This window comes from Phoca vitulina, unplaced genomic scaffold (genome assembly GCF_004348235.1).
Source record: "Phoca vitulina isolate PV1807 unplaced genomic scaffold, GSC_HSeal_1.0 scaffold40, whole genome shotgun sequence".
NCBI lineage: Eukaryota > Metazoa > Chordata > Mammalia > Carnivora > Phocidae > Phoca > Phoca vitulina.
The window spans coordinates 23,431,095-23,451,671 of NW_022589743.1; the positions used below are offsets into that span (position 1 = coordinate 23,431,095).

General features: G+C 43.1%; 1 protein-coding gene across 2 annotated transcripts in view; it reads left to right on the top strand.

Moving 5' to 3' along the window:
* The first annotated feature begins 795 nt into the window (after positions 1-795).
* The window catches only part of VPS53 (VPS53 subunit of GARP complex), a 139,435-nt gene continuing 119,653 nt past the window's right edge, over positions 796-20,577 (top strand). For both annotated transcript variants that reach the window (XM_032428419.1, XM_032428418.1), the window contains exons 1-4: positions 796-1,018; positions 2,957-3,037; positions 11,802-11,851; positions 13,329-13,395. In XM_032428419.1, coding sequence (XP_032284310.1) covers positions 932-1,018; positions 2,957-3,037; positions 11,802-11,851; positions 13,329-13,395 — 285 coding nt within the window. In that variant the 5' untranslated portion in view covers positions 796-931. The remainder of the gene's footprint in view (positions 1,019-2,956; positions 3,038-11,801; positions 11,852-13,328; positions 13,396-20,577) is intronic.

Sequence of the window (20,577 nt, forward strand, 5' to 3'; positions counted from 1 at the left end):
TAAGTGTCTGGAGGAAAAGTAGTTCCACAGGGTAATCCGGCCTCTCTTTCCTTTGCGGTGCATAAGAGCTAGGCACCCTAAAATTACCTGTATTACTAGCTTAAATTTGCATAGCGCTTTTCTATCCTTGCAGCTTATGCAGGGCAGATGGAGTGATTTGCTCAAGAACCCACAGCTTATCTATCAATCTTGGAATGGGACTTAACTGAGTCTCAGAAAGTAAACATTCCCCAGCGGCGGAGCACTGTCTAATCTGGCTCTTCACGCCCATCAATGCCCCCCGCCCCAAGGAGAAGCTGTAGACACTCCCAGAAAACTCTGCCTCGAGGCTTGGCACATGGGGAACTTAACTGTCAAGTGGACGCTGTCCCTCCGACCAACTGTCCTTGGCAACATCGCCACTTACCAGCTGGGGTCATTTCTCCCCCCGGTGGCAGGGGGATACCTACTGCCACTGACCAAGGGGGCCCTGGGAGCTGTAGGATCGCCGGCTTCGCGGCCTGTGAGGGTTGTTGTCGGTCGGTCGCGATGTCGGGGCTTACCCTCACTTGGGGGTCCTGCCAGGGCGGCCAGGCCCTCCCCAACACCGGGGCCTTCAGTGGGGGGCGCGCCCTCGGCGAGGTGAAGCGGGACCCCATCATGTTAAGGAGAGCTGAGGGCAGGCAGGAGCCGCCGGACCACACGGCTGCCCCGGGAGACTCCCGGAACGTGACCGGAATGCTTCCTCGGGGCGACCAGCGGTCAGTCCTCCGCTATCCCAGAGTGCCCCGGATCCCGGAAGTGCCCGGTTTTCCGGAAGTGCCCGGCTGGCTGACGGAGAAGGGGTTTGCCTGAACGCGGCAAGGAGAGGGTTGTGGTTCTGGAGCTTGGGTGACGGCTGGAGGAGCGACTCGGGGTTGAGGTGGGCTTCAGGAGAGAGCTGGGCGGCGGGATGATGGAAGAGGAGGAACTGGAGTTCGTAGAGGAGCTGGAAGCCGTGCTGCAGCTCACGCCTGACGTGCAGCTCGCCATCGAGCAGGTGAGCGTTCCGCCCCCTGAGGGGAGGAGAGCGGAGGATGGGGAAGTCTGGGGGTGGGACCGGGAGGAAGCGCTTTTTGGACGGAGAGGTGGAAACTAGGCGCTGAAGGGAAAGGAAAGGTTTGGGGGGAGGTGGTGGTGGGAAGGGGTTTCTGAATCTAAGGGAGGGAGAGATCCCTTTCTAGGCCTTGACTGTCTTTGGAGGGTAAGGCGTCCTGGTGGGTTTGGGCAAAGGAACCGTGAAAGCCCCTTGAAAGCATGAACCTGGAAGAAGGGAGTTCACGGACACCAACCTCAGATTTGGGGGTTTATTTACCAGGCTGGTGTGCCGCTGCTCCCGATTCTCAATCTAGTCCTTTGTGAGGGACTCGGAATTAAGAGGAGGAGCAACTTTAATACCTGAAGCGGATCGCTGAGCAGAGGGGACAAGGTTGAAAAAGGACCCCTTTACTATACTTAAATGGTTGAGAATTCCTGCTATTGATTAGTTTGGATTAGATTGAAGAATATTCCCCGGAGGCCTTCTTCCCTTCAAGGACTCTTTGGTTGACTAAATTCTCTTTTCAACTTTATTGAGTTTTGAAGAGTAATGATATTAGAAATAGTCATTTAGACCCTTGTGCAGGGTGTTCCTCTTGATAAAGGGAGAGGATTTCCCTTAAAGGAATTGGTGTAGGGGATAAGATTGAAGAAAGGAGGGTTATGCCACATTTAGGGACCACCGGGAAGTTTTTTGAAGTAAAGCCTTGCTACTGTTACTGCTGATAGTTAATATTTATTGAGCATTAACACTCTAGGTCTGTCATTGTACTAATTTATTTGTATTGTGCCATTTATAGATTTTTGGATGTGTGTTTTTATACCAGTGGTTGGATTACCCATACAAAGCACATTTTGGTACATCCTGAGGATGCCAGACCGTTGGGCAAAGGTTTAGTTGTTCAGGCCACAGCTCCCCACCCACCTGCATCGGACAGAAGAAAACATACATTTCATTTTCTCTTTGGACCTAGTGCACTCTAATAGAAGAAACAAACAATGCAGTCAGTTACCGTTTGGCGAGGATTTTAGAAGAGCACATTTTTGCTATTTCTTAATAAGACAGTTCTAGCATAAGTTTATCTAATAAGCAGACATAAGAAAAGAATTGGCTTTCAGAATGACTATTTTGAGCTGGTAAAATTCAGTGCTCGGGATCACGTGACTGCCTTTTTTTTTTTTTTAAGATTTTTTAATTTATTTATTTGTCAGAGAGAGAGAGAGCACAAGCAGGGGGAGCGGCAGGCAGAGGGAGAAGCAGGCTCCCCAGGACCTTGGGATCATGACCTGAGCCGAAGGCAGACGCTTAACTGCCCGAGCCACCCAGGCATCCCTCGACTGCTTTTATAATCTACCTTGTTATATGTTTTTCAAGTTGTAGCTTTTGAAGGGAGTTATTTTTCAGAAGGCATTATTCTTTCTTCTATTAAAGAGGTGGACAATTCCCGAAGGCAAGCTCCATTTCCTGACACTGTCTGAAGCATAAAAATTGCTTTGATGCATAATGAATTCTAATGCTGAGGCATCCCAGAGACGTAGTGCATAAATCTTTTATCAAGGCTTCTTTAGTACAGTCATGTCATCAGCTAGTTTAATCTGATAATGGACAATGCCGGTTTATTTTTCCTTGTCCATGGGATTTTGTTGATATCTGTGGAACTTGCCACTCTTGCACATTCTGTTAGTTGCATCAAGATGTTAAAATTACAGATGTTGGTGAAAATTAAAGATTTACTTTAACATATTTTACTGAGCAATTGTTGTGTGTTAGGCCTTATAAGATGAAAAAAGATATGTTTTTTGCCTTCAAAGAATTTACCATCCAGTAGGAAGGAAAGAAATAACACATAAAACAAGATAGAAAGATGACGGTTATTTTTAATTCCCTGTCTTTGTTTAGGTGTTTCCAAGCCAGGATCCTCTAGATCGAGCAGATTTCAATGCTGTGGAGTATATCAATACCCTGTTCCCAACAGAACAAGTGAGTATAGAGTTTCCTTCATTTCAGTGGTTTCTGGCTCATCCTAAGTGTTATGATTGGTGTGTTATACTACACAATCTAAGGAGACTTGATAAACAAGTGAGAGTTAAATTCAGATCAAACCCCATTGTAACCGAGTGGGAGTGGGAGGTAGCTTATACCAAATACTGTTGTGTGAGAGTGAAATTCTTTGTATTGTGAGCATATTATTAGAAGTTATACCTTTAGCTTATAAGAGTCCCCCCACATTTTCCGTAGTATATTAGGAAGTAGGAAGGATTTTTATTTTTATTTATTTATTTATTTTTTATTTAAAGATTTTATTTATTTATTTGACAGAGAGAATAGCGAGAGCAGGAACACAAGCAGGGGGAGTGGGAGAGGGAGAAGCAGGCTTCCTGCCAAGCAGGGAGCCCGATGTGGGACTCGATCCCAGGACCCTGGGGTCATGACCTGAGCCGAAGGCAGACGCTTAACGACTGAGCCACCCAGGCGCCCAGGAAGGATTTTTAAAACTAATAGGGAAGAGTGGGAGTGAAGTGGACAGGATAACCCTAGAATCATAACGCTACTTTCACTCCTACTTTCAGACTTTATTTTTTACTTTGTTGTGTTGGGTGATTTGCCTATACAGATGAGTTTTTCTTACAAAATTGGTTTTTGGGTGTGTAGGTGAGAAGTAGATCAGAATTAGGAACAGCAGAGCTTGGGGCACCTGGGTGGCTCAGTCGGTTAAGCCTTCAACTCTTGATCTCAGGGTCCTGAGTTCAAGCCCCACTTTGGGCTTGTGGAGCCTGCTTTAAAAAAAAAAAAAAAGCAGAGTTGGGAGGTCAGCGAGAGTTCTGTTTGTTTTTTCATTTATGAATTCAGCAAATAATCAGTGGGCACCTGTCAGGTATTATCGGTCACGGTGCTAGGCGCTGGGGACACAAAGATGAATAACGCCCAGTCCATGCCCCCTTGAAGTGTACATGATCAAGGTTGGAGGGAGACACTGGTGAATCCTGGAAGAGAGGTATGCAATGGTTTAGTGAGAAATAGGGAACAGTTTTTCTTAAGAAAATCATAACCTCAGAGAGGAGGCAGCCCTTCTGCCAAATCTTAAAGGAGTCATTCCTTCACTTAGTCAGAGGCATTTATTAAATGTCTACTAAGTGCCAGCACTGTTTAGAAACTGGAGAGAAATGGTAAATGTGATGGGCAAGTTCCTGTTCTCGTGGAGTCTAGTGTAAGGAAGAAGACAATAAACAGATCAACAAATACACATAAAAGAAATTATCAAGCGTGGTTGATGCTGTGGTAAAAAGCAGACACAGCAATAGAACATGACAGCATGGGGCGGGGGGGGGGGGGGGCTTCTTTAGACGGGGGGTCAGGGAGGCCTCCGTGAGGTACTTACCTATAAACCGAGACTTGATACCTGTGAAGGGGCCAGGCTTGTGGCAGTCTGGCAGAACAGTGTTCAAGGCAGAGTGAACCCCTAGGTGAATCTTCCAGGATGACAGGGAAAGAAGGTCATTCTAAGCACAGGACAAAGGCTCAGAGGTGAGAAACAAAGCGCGCTCAGGGAGCATGGCTTCCTAGGAGATGGGGCTGAAGGGGTTGGCAGAGCAAGAGCCCTGAAGGGACTCTGTTCTCTGGGCTTGCAGACTCCAGTTTTGTGGATACCACACACCTTCCAGTGAAATGTTTTTCACTGGGCTAAATTTTAAGCTTGTATACCCTCAAAATATTATGCACATATCCTAGTACCAATCTTAAATAAATTGGGTTTTAGTAGTGTTTGTCATATATATAATAAAAATAGAGGTTTTAATGTTTTCTCTTCACACTCTAATGGGCATTATTGCAAACCCCTTGGGGATGTGCACACCCTGCGCTGGAGACTGTGACTCTAGGCAGTGGGTGTTCATTCAGGGACTCTTGTCAGAATCATGACTGGATCAGATTCACATTTTAAAAATTCGACCTGGCAGCAGTGCAGAGGATGAACTGGGGGACGGCAGAACTGGAAGGCAGGGAGACCAGTTAGCAGACTCCTGTGATGGATCACTTAAGAGGCAGACAGGAGAACCTGAGTGAACACTGGGATGGAGAGAGCAAGATCGGAAAGCTATTTAGGAGTCAGAAGTCAGAATTTGGTGGTTGAAAGGACATAGAATCTAAAATTTCCTCACTTACTGAACAAAAACACCTCCTCTGCCTAGTTCTCAAAGAAATTTGGGGCTAGAGGCTGAACAAGATAGATGTGGTCCTTACCAACAAAAAGCTTCCAGTCTACCTTGATCGGTAATAATCACACCATTAACAGATTAATAACAGTAAGTTATAATGACTCTACAATGACTTGTTTGTATAATTATTATTACTTGTTGCTTGCTCTCAAAAGAGTCCTAAGTTCTGCTACAACTATAATAATAGTTAACATTTATTGGGCACACCAGACACCATTCTAAACATTTAATAGTAATATATTTACCACCTTGTTAACATGCTTGTTTTTTGTTGTTGTTGTTTTGGGTTGTTTTTTTTTTAAGATTTTATTTATTTATTTGAGAGAGAGATCTCGAGCAGGGGGGATGGGTAGAGGGAGAAGCAGACTCCCCGCTGAGCAGGGAGCCCAACTCGGGATTTGATCCCAGGACCCCGGGATCATGACCCAAGCTGAAGGCAGACGCTTAACCGACTGAGCCACCCAGGTACCCCCAATATGCTTGTTTTATGATGAGAACAAGGAAGAACAGAGAGAGAAAGAATGCGCAGCTTAAATGTGATAGCAATGCCATGAAGAAAGCATGCTGAGTACTATGAAAACAGAGCACCCACGGCCTTACATATTAAGTCTGAGCGATCCAGAAAGACTTCACTGAAGAAATGGCATTTCAGTTGCACGTGACACACCAAATGAAGGATTTTGAACTTTGATTTCTAGCCTGCCGACTGGGTGGATGTTGACACCTTTACCCTAAGTTGGGAGTAAGAAGAGTAGGCTTCGGTGGTAAATAGGGTAGGAGTAGGGTGTAAGAGTGAGCTAAGTTTTGAACATTTTTGGGCCATCCAGGTGGAAATATGTACTTGGATATTTGAGTCTGGAGCTCATAATCCCCGTAATTGTTAATATTTTGGCACATATTCTTCCAAACTTTTTCTAACAGATATGTTAATTTTTTAAAATGAAGTTGGAAAAATGGTATGATTGTCTTTGAAGTTTCACAGATAGCCTTTAGAGCTCATTGTTTTCTGTGAAAGGAATTCTAGGAATTAGCTAGAGATAGAAATTTGGGAACAACTGGTATAAAGGCAGCAGTTTTGGCTGTGAAAATGTCGTCTGCCCCACCCTATCAAGAAGGCTGACTCATCAAAACAAAAATAACTGTTAGATTTGGAAATTATACAGGAAACCACCAGGTTCTTACTTCTTCCTGGTTTGTTTTTGTATGTATTTGATTTTAAATAACTGAAGGTACGGGGCATGTTGGTGGCTCAGTCAGTTAAGTGTCTGCCTTCGACTCAGGTCATGATCCCGGGGTCCTGGGATCGAGCCCCGCGTTGGGCTCTCTGTTCAACAGGGAGCCTGCTTTTCCCTCTCCCTCTGCTCCTCCCCCTGCTTATGCTCTCTCTCTCCCTCTCTGTCAAATGAATAGATAAAATCTTTAAAAAATAAAAATAAATAAACTGAAGGTAGCACTAAACATTTGTTATAACAGATTCAGTTATATGTCTTACCTAATTACGACTCCATGTATATGATAATATATAGTGAAGTTTTTTTTTATTTTTTTTAAAGATTTTATTTATTTATTTGACAGAGAGCGAGAGAGCACAAGCAGGGGGAGCAGCAGACAGAGGGAGAGGAAGAAGCAGGCTCCCTGCTGAGCAAGGAGCCCCATGCGGGATGGGACTCAATCCCAGGATCCTGGGATCGGGATCTGAGCCAAAGGCAGATGCTTAACTGACTGAGCCACCCAGGAGCCCTGTAATGAAGTTTCTTAGCAAACTAAGAAAATTTATGACACAAGGTTATATTATTTCTCCAATCCCGGATTTATATTTAGCAGTTCATTTTCCAACCCAGATTCCCATGGACCTTAATAAAAAGGTAATAGAAAATAGTGGCATGATTTAGAATTTCTTTCACCTCTTGCTAGATCTTGGCAAAACCCACCTATATCATGAACCTGCAGTGAATTCTTCTGAATCATGAGTTTAGAATATTTACAGTAGATGTCAATATATATAGAATAAATTTAGTGTCACTCTAAGGAGGAGAAGGATGTGTATGTGGGTTCTATTGAGTAGCAGTTACTTGCAAGTCTGTGGTTGCCTGGAGGCATCTGCCTGGAGGCAAGGAGATCCCTAGATGTTTCTAACTCACTAGGTCCAAGTGGGAGGAACTCAGTTTTCTGTATTTAATAGGGCTCTCTGGTAGTTCTAAAGAGTAGCCAGGTTTGGTAGCAATGATCTGGAAAACTTTTCTAGTCTCCTAGTAGAAAACTGAAGATAATCCTTTGTCATGTTTTCATTAGAGGTTTGATTAGGGGAATCTAGATAAAATCTATTAAAAAATGAATATGAAACTAATAAAACTAAGAACTTTGAAAGAAGAGTCATGTGAAGCTGTTTTTAATGACCCCCAAAATGCTCTGGGTCTATGTCGTTAAGTGAAAACAGTAAGATGCCAAATTGTTTATCATCCCAGTTTAATTTTTTTTTAAGCCACATATTTGCTTAGAAGGAACAGTAGAAAGCAATATACCAAAATGCTAATGGTGATTATTTTCTAATGGAGGTACAGTGGGGAGTTCTGTATTTTCTATAATCAGCAAGAATTGCTTTTAGATTCAGGAAAGACTTTCAGGGGCGCCTGGGTGGCTCAGTCAGTTAAGCGGCTGACTTCGGCCCAGGTCATGATCTCAGGGTCCTGGGATCAAGCCCCGCATCAGGTTCCTGCTCAGCAGGGAGCCTGCTTCTCCCTCTCCCCCTGCTGTGCTCACTCTCTGTGTCAAATAAATAAAACCTTAAAAATAAAAAAAGGAATCAGGGAATACTTTTCAATAATTAAAACATTTTTAAATGATAAAACTGTACAACCGCATTATAACTAAACTAGATGGGTGATTCTCAAAGAGGAGATGTATCACCTCCAGCCAGGGTCACCAATCTGGATTCTTCTTTGTTGTTTCTGAGCCTTCCTGCCTGGCATCTTTAATGGCATAAAAGTCCCTCGAGTAAATGTGGCCTGATTTATTTTAACTTTTCTACTATGGCCATTTAGGTTGTTCCCTGCTCCCTTAAATGCAGTTGAATATCTGAAGGCGTACATATTTTGAATTATTCTTAGAAAAATTGTTACGGCTTAAGCAAGAACTTCGTGTTTAAGGAGTATAAATTTAAGAATTGGTTACTCTGCCACCCAAATCAATATTTACTGTGGTGGAATGACCTCCAAGTTATATTGTTAAGTGAAAAAAGTATGATGCAAGACAATGTGCATTATATAAAGGAGGGGACATAAATTATGGACATGCTTTAGATACATAGACTGTTTCTGGGGAGCTACAAAAGAAACCGGCTCAGAGCCATTGCCTGTCTGCAGAACTGGGTTAGACGGGCAGGACAGGGGCAGAGGAAGCCTTGCTTTTCACTATTTCTCCTCTTGTACTATTTGCGTTTTTGGTCATGTCCATGTTTTACCAATTTCAAATAGATTACTATTTTTTTTTAAGATCTTATCTATTTATTTGAGACAGGGAGGGAGAGAGAGAGAGAGCACCAGTGGTGGGGAGGGGCAGAGGGAAAGGGAGAAGCAGGCTCGCCGCTGAGCAGGGAGCCCGACTTGGGCCTCGATCCCAGGACCCCAAGATCATGACCTGAGCCGAAGGCAGACACTTAACCGACTGAGCCACCCAGGCGCCCCAAGATTACTGTTTTAAAATTTTGGTATAATTATCCATTCTCAGAAAACATACAAGAATTGTACATTGAATTCATGGCTACCTTTCACCCAGATTCTCCAAATGTTAACATTTTTAAATAGTTCATTTTAAATACCAAAACAAAAAAATGTTTTTAAAGGAACGGGTTCCAGCAGAGATAGTCAAACTGTTATGCCCAATTTACACGTGAGGAAGCATAAATTCCGAGAGGCTGAACAGCTTGCCCTCTGTACATGGAGCAGGTTTGTAGTGGCAGAGCTGGGCCAAATCTAGGTCCTCCGACAAACAGCTCCTGTTACCACAGTGGTGACTTATACCCAGGCTGGTTTCAGAGTGACTTGACAGCGGATTCCTCAATTAAAATAACTTCTCTTTTCTGAGAGTCATCTTCACCTCAGTCTGGATTTCTGAAAATTCTGAGTAACCACTGCCTTTGTCAAAACAGTAGACAAGATGTAAATGGCCTGGTCTGACATCTCAAACACTGAGACCTGGTTCTTGGCAGGCTCCCGGCCTCCTCCTGCCACTAAAGGTTGCTGGTAGCAGTTTATAAACACAATTCCTGTATCACCCCCGATTCCTTCTCAGGTAAAATACCTGTTGAGGGAAAGGGAAAGAGGAGTTATAAAATTATATTTTGACAACTTGAGTTAAAATGGAGCTATAAAATTGTACTATTTCTGTACCACTAGGGGGCACCATTTCCTCGCATTTTCTGCTGGCTAAGGTTGGAAATAGTCCATTTGTTTTTGTCATTGTCTTAAAAATAGAAATAATGTTATTATAATTACAGTAGCAATGTATAGCCAGTATAGAGCAATTAGTAAATACTTATAGGCAAAAAGAAGAAAAAAATTAAAATCTTTTCTTAGATTACAACTACTGCTACTGATTTCATAGTTTACAGCTGCTAGTATAGATTACAAAGCTACCAATGTCTGTCCTTCCAGACATTTTTTCTAATGGACCTACAAACTCAGAAAAAATAGATTTATTTATTTATCGAAATATAATATATTGCAGACACCTACATAAATCATAAGTATACAACTTGATGAATTTTCACAAAATGATTACAGCCATTCTTGATCACCATTCAGATCAAGAAATAAGACACTAGGGGTGCCTGGGTGGCTCAGTTGAGCATCCAACTCTTAATTTTGGCTCAGGTCATGATCTCAGGGTCCTGGGATTGAGCCCTGTGTGGGGCTCTGTGCTCAACTTGGAGTCTAAGATTCCCTCTCCCTCTCCCCGCTCTCGCTCCTGTGCTTTCACACTCTCTTGCTCACTTGCTCGCTCGCTCTCTCAAATAAATAAATAAACAAATAAATAAAATCTTAAAAAAAGGGAGGGTGCACCTGGGTGGCTCGGTCGGTTAGGTGTCCAACTCTTGGTTTTGGCTCAGGTCATGATCTCCTGGTTGGGAGATCCAGCCCTGCATTCGGCTCCATGCTCAGTGGGGAGTCTGCTTCCCCTCTCCCTTTGCCCCTCTTCCTGCTTGTGCACTCTCTCTGTGAAATAAATAAAAAGAAAGAAGACATTAATACATCTTTTTAAAATTTTTTAAAAAGACACTGGGTGTTATACATGAACAATGAATCATGGAACACTACATCAAAAACTAATGATGTAATGTATGGTGATTAACATAACAATAAAAAATTTAAAAAAAATTTTTTAAATGTATCTATTTGAGAGAGAGTGTTGGGGGGGCAGAGGGAGAGAATCTCAGAGAATCTTCAAGCAGACTCCCCTCCGAGGGCAGTGCCCACCCTCGGGCTTGATCTCAGGACCCTGAGATCATGATCTGAACCGAAATCAAGAGTCAGGCACTTGGGTGCCTGGGTGGCTCAGTTGTTCAGCGTCTGCCTTCAGCTCAGGTCATGATCCCGAGGTCCTGGGTTTGAGCCCCGTATTGGGCTCCCTGTTCCGCAGGAAGCCTGCTTCTCCCTCTCCCACTCCCCCTGCTTGTGTTCCCTTTCTCGCTATGTCTCTCTCTGTGAAATAAATAAATAAAATCTTAAAAAAGAGTCCAGCACTTAACCGACGGAGCCACCCAGGTGCCCCTATCTTTAGATGGACCCTTCTTGCCTCCTCACAGTAACTACCTTCTTCAGAGATAACCACTATGCTGCTGGCTTCTAACGTGAGAGAATAGTCTCATTCATTTTTAAACTATATGTATGGAGTCGTACAATATATGCTCTTGTGTCTGGCTTTTTTTGGTGCAAAATTATATTAGTAAGATTTATCCTTGTTGTTATGTGTTGTAGTCATTTGTTTTTGTTTCTGTATTTTGTTTTATGAATTTGTCACAATCGTATATACCAGGGATTGGAGAACTTTCTATAAAGGGCTGGATAGTAAATATTTTAGGCACTGTGGACCATTCTGTCTCTATTGCAACTATTCACCTCTACCTTTGTAGCTCAAAGGCAGCTGTAGATATGTAAATGAGTGGGCGTGACTGTGTTCCAATAAAACTTTATTTACAAAAACTCGATACCAAGCTGGAATTTGCAGTAGTTGCCAACAACTGCTATACTTCTTTTTTTAAGATTTTATTTATTTATTTATTTATCTATTTAGAGAGCAGGGGGAGGGGCAGAGGGAGAGAGAGAGACTCTCAAGCAGACTCCCCCCTGAGTGCAGATCACGACATGGGGCTGGATCTCTGTTTTTGTTTGTTTTTTTTTTAAATAAAATTGTATCACACTATGATGAAATTTTTTGAGATATCATAAATAGTCTTGATAGCTCATCATTTCTGTAAAAAGAGGAACTCTAGAAAGTGAAATAATAGCTGTCACTTTCCTTCTTTATTGTAGTCTCTGGCAAACATAGATGAAGTCGTGAACAAAATTAGACTGAAAATAAGGTAAGTAACACCATATGATTATTAATAATTAATGGAAAGTATGCTGTTAATTTATTTAATCACCTTCTGGATCACACTTACCTGTTAAAACACCGAAATCTCAAGTTTGCTGTTTATGACAATTTTTTTAAAAATAATTCTTTTATCTTGGTTTCCATATGAACCTCATGGCAAAGAATTTGATTCTTTCATCAGTCTTTGATTATTTATAAGTAGGGAAGGAAGCTTTAACCATTCAAAATGGTTGGTCATAAAAGGGGGCAAAAGCATTTCTACTGTATTTTTAATAGTTTTATTTCCTTAGCAGATTTACCGTTTTTTATACTCCCAAGGCTTAGATAGAAGGATGGGCATATACATGTATCCCTTGGCCACGTACCGGCTAACAGGATGGTCAGATCTGCTGGTTGGCATTTGTGGTAGCCCAAGATTAAATGTTGTGATTAATCTAGGATATGCTTGTCAGAGTTAGACATCAAGTGTCCTTCCTGCCTAGTAGCCTTTTTCTGGTTTATCCACGTCTGGATTTCCAGTTTTGATATATGGCAGATGGTCAATGTCTGTTCACTGTAATTAATATTATAGTGGTTGATGTCATTACTTCAAATACATTTTTGGGGGGTTTTTTTGTTTGATTTTTGATGAGGAGAAGCCTTCATTTTGAATCCAGGGGATGATTTCTTTTTCCCTTACAAGCTTTGGGTCTTTCAGTGAAGACCTTTGCCATGAATATATTGTTTAGTTGGACGCCTCTCGTTGTTTTGATGGACTTCAGCTATAACAATCCTAGTAGAGACTGCTAAGTTGTCCAGGATTTGCACAGAAAATGGGAATTTCCTAATGGTCCCCAAATCACTGCAGACTGGTTATTTTCAGCTTTCTCCCAACATACCTTTAAAAGATTCTTTATATGAAAAATGAAATTGATCTAAATTTCTCTGGTTGAGGTGCCACTAAATGGTCGTTGTGGGAGCCAGAGGTCACAGACCCACGTACCACACAGCTGGCACAATCAGGGCCCAGAGGGTGAAGCACTGATGTCATGTGGCACTCTAGCTCCTTAACCCTTTAAGGTTTCTGAGGAAGTTACTGAGGATTTTGTGTGGGGTAGTTTGAATTCTCTGACTTGTCCCCATAAAGTTTCAGCAACATCGTCATCCCTGGTTTTCTCCACTGAAAAATACTAAACGTTACATTGGCCCATTTGGACAGCTCTGAATATTAAGTAAGAGTAGCCTTTTTAAAAGACAAAGACTCCTCCTCAGTCTGCTCTGGGCTTGGCTTCTTACACTACTGTTACTGCCTTAGCAAGGGTCCGGGGCCCCAGTCTTCCTTATATCGCTCAGACTTCTTCGGTTTTCTGGACAAGTAGTTGCAACCAGCAGAAGTTGATGGGTAAGTTATCACCTCTTTTTCTTTTGGTCACCCTAGGATGGAGGTTGTTTTAATGATTCTTATCCTTTAACTTTTTCACCAGGAGACTGGATGACAATATTCGAACTGTTGTAAGAGGTCAAACAAATGTGGGGCAGGATGGCAGGCAAGTAAGTAACTTATTCATACTCTCCAGATTTCTTCATGACCCAACAACCAAATGACCAAAATGTTGATCCGCCTGCTTGTGGAGAGCACTTTCTTACTGAGGTGTCCCACACGCAGCGGGAAATGTGTCTGACTCGTCCCACTAATACCAGACCAGCAGTGAGCTCTCACTCAGTGTCTGCACAACCAGGAGCATACACAGCTCACCCAGGCCAAAGCCACGCAAGCCCAAATGAGAAAACCAAAGTTGCCTTGTCTTTCTCCTCAGTGTCAGACATAAATTCATTTCAAAGTTTTATAGTTCTTTTTGGATCTAACTAAGGAGGGCGGTTGCAAGGGAATAAAGGGGGAAAGGAGTGTATGGGGTGGAGGGATTCATCAATGACTGAGGGGCCAGAGGTTATCTCTTCACCATTTTCCTTTTTATTTGGATTCTATTCTGTTTAGGCATCGTATTTCAAAATTTGTGCTGTTATAACAGAGGTGCTGAGCACACCTTTTGTAGTCTTCCTCTCATGCTGTGTCTACTCTTCCTTTCAGTACTGAGTCAGGTCGCTGTGTGCCTCCGTAGTAGCTTCAGTTCTGGTATTTGTCCTCTTTGACATTTTGTAGTGCAACTCATTTCTTAAAATACACATTTGTGCTACCCAAATTTGGGGAGGAAGGGAAGTAATCATCCTACGAATAAATGTCCTGATCTCGCATACTCCTGTTTCTTCCACTAGGAGCTTACCGGTGTTAGGAGTCTTTTTCTTTTTCTTTTACATTTTTAGTTTTATCCATGTCCCTGTTTCTCCTACATTTTGTGGCTTTCTTTTCCTCCTAATAATCATCTTCCATTGGCCTGTTGTAAGTATCTACCTTCTTCCTTGTTGTCATCATCATCAGTATTTCTTATAGACATATTAGTGTCCTATAGCTGATCCAATTTCCTGGTCCCTGCATGGTTCTTAGTCCTTATTGCTTTGTTCTTGTCATTTAGGTTTCTCCCGTGAAGCGCCACTTCACAGGTGAGGCCTGTGTACATGGGGCCCTGGGAGGTAATAAAGAGTAACAAGGTAGGGGCGCCTGGGTGGCTCAGTCATTAAGCATCTGCCTTCGGCTCAGGTCATGATCCCGGGGTCCTGGGATCGAGCCCCGCATCGGGCTCCCTGCTCAGCGGAAGGCCTGCTTCTCCCTCTCCCACTCCCCCTGCTTGTGTTCCCTCTCTCGCAAGAGTAACAAGATAGTTTGCAAACACTCCAACCTCCTTCTGCCCTTTAGCTTTCCTCCTGTATGTCTGGCTGTGTCATCTACCTCTTCAAAAACCTCAGTGGACTCTGTCTACCGAATTAAATCCAAATGTCTTTGCTTGGCATTCAAGGCCTCAATCTGCTTTTCCAGTTTTGCATCCTGCTGAGATCCATCCATACAGAAGACTCAGTGCTCTACAAGCACACCCTGTGCTTTCTGAACCCATGTACTTCTTTTTGCCTAAAATTTTCTGTCTTCCTTTTCTTCTAGTAACTTCATCTCAAAATCTTACCTAAGGCCCAGCTCAAATACGACTTTCTCCATGAAATTTTCTATTTAGCTCACCTGGACATACAAAAGGAATCAGAATTTTAGATGTAGAGGGGACTTGGAACTCATTCTACAGATGAGCAGATTCATCCTGATATCCCTCAACTAGATGTATTTCCTTTCTGCCCACAAACTCCCAGGCCTTTGCCCATACTTCCCATTTGACTTTCATGGTCTCCTTTGACTTACTAGTGAACACATCTTGTCTCCTTGACTAGTATATAAGTTCCTTGAGGCAAGAACTGAATCGTCCTTATCTCTGTATTTCTCTCAACACATAGTTCACGTGCAGTAATTTTATTCAACTGTATTGAATATTTGGTCTGTGTGAGACTAAAACAAAAGCCCTTTACCATAAAACATCATTATGATCAGTGTGTGTCCCCATAAAGCTGTTGAGAGCCTGATTTGTGTGTGACTAGTCCTGAATGACTACTATTTGAAATAATAACACAACTATTTAGTGTGATTCAGCCTACGCTCAGAGTGGCTCACGAAAATACTTATGGGAGTCTCAGGTATTTCAAATTCCAAGAATGGGAAAATAATGTGAATGATTCATCAGGATTTTTTGTTGGGTCATGCTATGTATGTTTTAACCTGTGGTCACAAACTAGCAGTGGTGGAGAGTCGGGCCCCAAATTAGACAGCAGGCAGGAATGTTGGCCTTCCCCACCTTCCCATATTAATAGGTTACAGGTTGCTGCAGCAGGGCAGGTCGTATTTCAGAGAGCAAGACCACATTTTCAAGAATGTTTAGATAGCATTTCAATCTGTGGTGGAGTTTTGTGTTCGTCTCCTTAGAATCCAGACAGAAAGGAAGCCCAGAAGAAATAATTGCTTTTCCTGTCATCCCCTCCATCTGTCTTTTCCAGCAGTTTGTAACACAAGCTGAGGTCGAGACTTTTTTTTTTCCAGGGAGCTTTTGGGTCCCATCCTTCTCAACTCCAAGGGGTAAAAGTCTTGCTGTCCAGCCCGGCTGGCTGGTGGTTTGCTGAAGAGAGACTCTTATTTGACTGGCACAGACTTGGGAGAGTTATAGATGTTCCAAAATACAGAGTTTTATAGGTCAAGAGGCCCCAGATTCCCCTCTTCCCTGGAATAGAGGAAAAGTCCGCCTTCAGAACTTGTTTCCTAAGCTTCTGAGGAACATTTGGGAGGAGGGCAATATTACGGACCGGAGGACATTTCATCTTGATTATGTTCAACCAGAACTGATGTGCTTTTTAATCTGTAAAGAAGGGGGAAATGTTTACTTCCTGTTCACAGTGTCTTAAAAGATATTTTCAGTAAAAATTTTTGAAAAGCGGTGCTTCTCACTACAAAATTATTTCTGAGGAGGCAGTGATTGAGAAATTGAGGACACAGTAAGGCACTTTCTTCGATTTTTGAGATTTCTGAAGTACCAGCTGCCTGGTTAGCACTCTGTTCCACATTTTGGAGAGCCTCTGATTGTTGACCACCTCCTACGTGGCAGACTTGAACTGGTTTAGTCTGTGACCTCTTCTAACCAGACTGTGATGCTCATACAAAGTTAATACAGCACAGAATTCTCCCCATTTTCTTCTGCTGAAGTCATCAGGCAAAAGCTTTAATTAAATGCCCACATGTTTCAAACTTTGTGGATAAGATGAGTCAATTCGATTAATACAGGATCTCATATGCTCTGAACCTTCTGCAGCTTCCCAAGAATTAAAACAGACGGCTTGACTAGGGGTAGAAAGAGGTGAATAGAGGAGCGGGTTGGAAAAAGAAAAGGTTGGCATGTGATGTTTCAAGAGTGGCCAAAGCTTGACCAATTCCCAGTATGCTCACTGAGAAACACCAAAAGCATCAGCCACTGGGCTTCTGTCTCTGTAGTGGAGCTTCGCTGTACTGTTACTATTGCAGCAGAGCAAGATTAAGGTTCGGGAGGGGAAGAAACTGTTAATTGCCATCTCCAGCTCAGCTCACCAAAAGTTGATTGTAAGAAGCTTTACGTATCCATAATACAATCTTGCACCCAGTTCAGGAATCCTTTCAATGACAGCCCTGACATTTCATTGGCCTACTTCTGCTTGGACACTCACGGTGATGGGCAGCTCACTATGTTGTTGTTGTACAGGACAGTCTCAGTCTATTCCAGTTTCGAACAGCTTTAATTGTAAGAAACTTCTTTCTTAGACTGAACTGAAATAGTAAAATAGACCTCATTGTAACATCTTATTGCTCTAGTTCTGCCAGCAGGATGGGTATAAGCCTAATCCCTTTTCCTCATTATAGTTTCTAAAATTTTAAATGGATATTATGTTCCTTTCTTAGTGTTCCTTTCTCTAGGCTAACCATTCTTAGTTTCTTCAGCTTTATGATCTGATTTCCAGACCCTTTATCATCCCGGTTGCCTTGCAGTTTGTCAGCATCATTTTTAAAATGTGGTTCCTGGCCAGGAGTAGACATACTGTGTGGACACACAGTGGGACGGCTTACCTCCTTGTTCTGCACTGGGGCTGTTAACGTGGGAATTGGGGTTCAGGGGGACTGAAATTAATTATTACTAATTCCTGAAATTAATTATTCATTTTTGTATGAATAGATTTATTTCTTGAGAGAGTACTCATTGATTTTTCTGAATTCTCTAAGGAGTCTGTGACTCTTCAAAGGTTAAGGACCACTGGTTTAGACACTGTTCTCCCCTTACCTTGGACTGGGTGCAATTTTTGGCAGCCGTGTCACACTGTTAGCTTCTGCTGACAGTCGAGTTGGCAGTTCTCTGAAACCCCCAGGTCAAGAGTTGCAAACAGATGTCCACAGAGCTAAGAAAGTGATCTAAATGGCTTCAGCAGGCCAGTGTGCATCCACATGTATCCCGTGGGCGAATGAATGCCCTGTCTAAAGGGGACAGCCACAACCCAGTTCAAACCAGCTGTGGTCAGGCCTGAATGCAGACCCGGAGATGCCAGATCTATCAGTTTTTCAAGAGAAGCGGAAATCCGGATTTTTATGTGACTCTCCAGATTTTTAGATGTTGGCTTATTGTCTTTCACAAATACTGCTAAGGCCAAACAAAACACATCTATGCCAACAGTTTGCAACATCTGCCCCAGGTCTTTTTGCATATGAACTACTTTTCAACTTTTCCCTCCTCTGTTTGTTTAAGAGATTTTTTTTTTTTTTAAAGATTTATTTATTTGACACACAGAGAGAGACAGCTAGAGAGGGAACACAAGCAGGGGGCGTGGAAGAGGGAGAAGCAGGCTCCTGGCTGAGCAGGGAGCCCGACGCAGGGCTCGATCCCAGGACCCCGGGATCATGACCTGAGTTGAAGGCAGCCACTTAACGACTGAGCCACCCAGGCGCCCCTAAGAGATTCTTTTGAGATCAAGTGCCGGACTTTATGTCTCCCCCCCCCCGCACCCCCATTTCATCTTGCTAGTTCTGCTTAATTGTCCCAGCCAGTTGAGGCCTTTTGGAATCTTGATAACCTCCCCGTTTTATCATTAGCAGACTTGCCAAGCATGCCTTCTGTGTCTTCATTCACATTGTAGATGAAAAGGTTGAACAGGATGGGTTCAGAGCCATGTGGCTCTCACTATGAGAGACTTATTTTTCTCTTCCTTATCCTCATTTTGGTACAAAGTGCCAGCCCCAGAAAACAGAATTTCTTCCTGTCCTTGGTATCTGTCCAGGGCCATGTTCTTAAATTTTCCATGTCTCCATTTTCCTCAGAAAAGGGGACTAATCATACTTGGCCTTCTCTATTCATAGAGATATAAAGATTTATTAACTAAATCAGTAAAGCATGTTGCCTTTCAAGGAGAAAGTGTTCTTTGCTTTTCATCCTCAAAATTAGCCTATCATCTAATTCAGACGTTAGAATGAAAATAACTGTGCTCCCCAAGACCCTGAACTAGGTAAATGGTGGGATTTCACAGCATAACATTGATCTTCATTATGTGGGGCTATGAATTTGTATTTGTCAGCTGTCTAGCAGGATGGTTTGAATTTTTCCCCTCTATCACTTCAAATTTATTCTCTCATCCTCTCTTTGGGAGGAAAACGAAGCCCAATGATGGAAGAAAATAAATGGCATTACTATTAAAGGGACTATAAATAGTTTGAAAAGGAAGGGGAGGGGGCATGTCACTCGCTTCCTCCTGCTGAAACATACTAAATCTAAAGCAATTGAGCTTTTAAAGCATATGCTCAAATTTTTCCATTAGTGACCGAGAATGGTTAGGCATTTTTTGTTTCTTTTACATTTTTTTTGAATTATTTTTTTCAAAATGTCCACAGAAGATACTAACCTTCGGAAATTGTTAAGACCTTAGAATGACCTGGGAGTGCAAGAAGCACTATGACCACCCAGTGGGGCAGTGCTGGAGTCAGGTTGTGAGGGTCCTCGGGGCTCTGTGCCTTGCCTGCAGCCTTTTGTAGGGGAATGGGGCCCCTGGTTTTGATCAAGCCTCCTCAACCAGGATTTGTGACATCTGGTGCAGAGATCAAGGTTGGTTTGCCTTTATTTGACAAGTTGACTCTGAGTGAGTGTTCACTTTGGCCTGCTTGTAGAGCGCTGCTGACTGTAGTCGAGACAAGGACTTGTAGTGCCTGGGCCGGTCTTAGCACTGTGCTTCATCCTGTTTACTGCCCGTTTTGGCAGAGTGAGTTGGCCACTGCGTATTGGAACCTCTCGCCACTTGTCTTCTAAAAATCTCTGATTTTAAGACAGCCGCTAAGGAATTCAAACAGCTGTCATCTCTCTCCTCTGTGTGCAGTGAAGGACTGAGCATTTCATTTGAATTCTCCAAGGGTTGGGGTGATTGGACGTTGTCACTGATGTAATGTTGGATGGCAGCCTGGGTCAAGTGAAAAAACTTTTGAATTTAAATTTTGGCTCTGCCACTGGGTGTGACTTTGGACAAGTTACTTAGCTTCTCTGAGCCTCAGGTTCTTCATCTGTGATAAGGAGAGAATCGTACTTCCTTGAGGGTGGTGGGGCTCAGTGTGCCTAGCAAATGGCCAATCTGCTGCCATGGATTATGATGTCACCCACTGGAATATCCTAATGCTGTGCGTCCAGGCATTGGTCACGGTCCTGGGGCTTTTCCATCAGCTCCGCTCGTTTCCATTCCTACTCGCCTTGCTTCAAAGCAGCTGTAGGTTTACTTGCTCTGAAAGCCTCCCTACTGTCCCTCAGTGCACTGTTGTCGGAATGAAAATTACAGCACAGCTTCCCCGTGGTCCAGAGTATTTGCTGTTCCATCAGAGGTGCCAAAAGGCTCTGTTCTCTTGTCCTGTCCTTAAGACCTGCATCTTCTGTTTTCCGGGCTTGCCTCTCACCCAGGGTTCTAAAAACGGCTTCTGAGAGATGGCTTTGAGCAGTGGTTCTCAGGGCTTCATACCTCTCCTACAGCGCCCACTAATGTCCTCCACTGTCTCTGCATCACGAGAGGAGGCTCTTCCCAGTTTCCCACGCTGCAGTTTTTCTCACGAGCACGCAGCAGAGCTCTTGGGAAGGAGCCCATGAGTGGCTGTGCAGCGCTGTGCGTGTGCCCCTCCCGAAGGTTCTGTCCTGATGCACTGGCCCCGCATTAGGCCACTAGTAATTTGTTAGAAATTTTAGTTGATTCCTTCCTGTCTGCTTG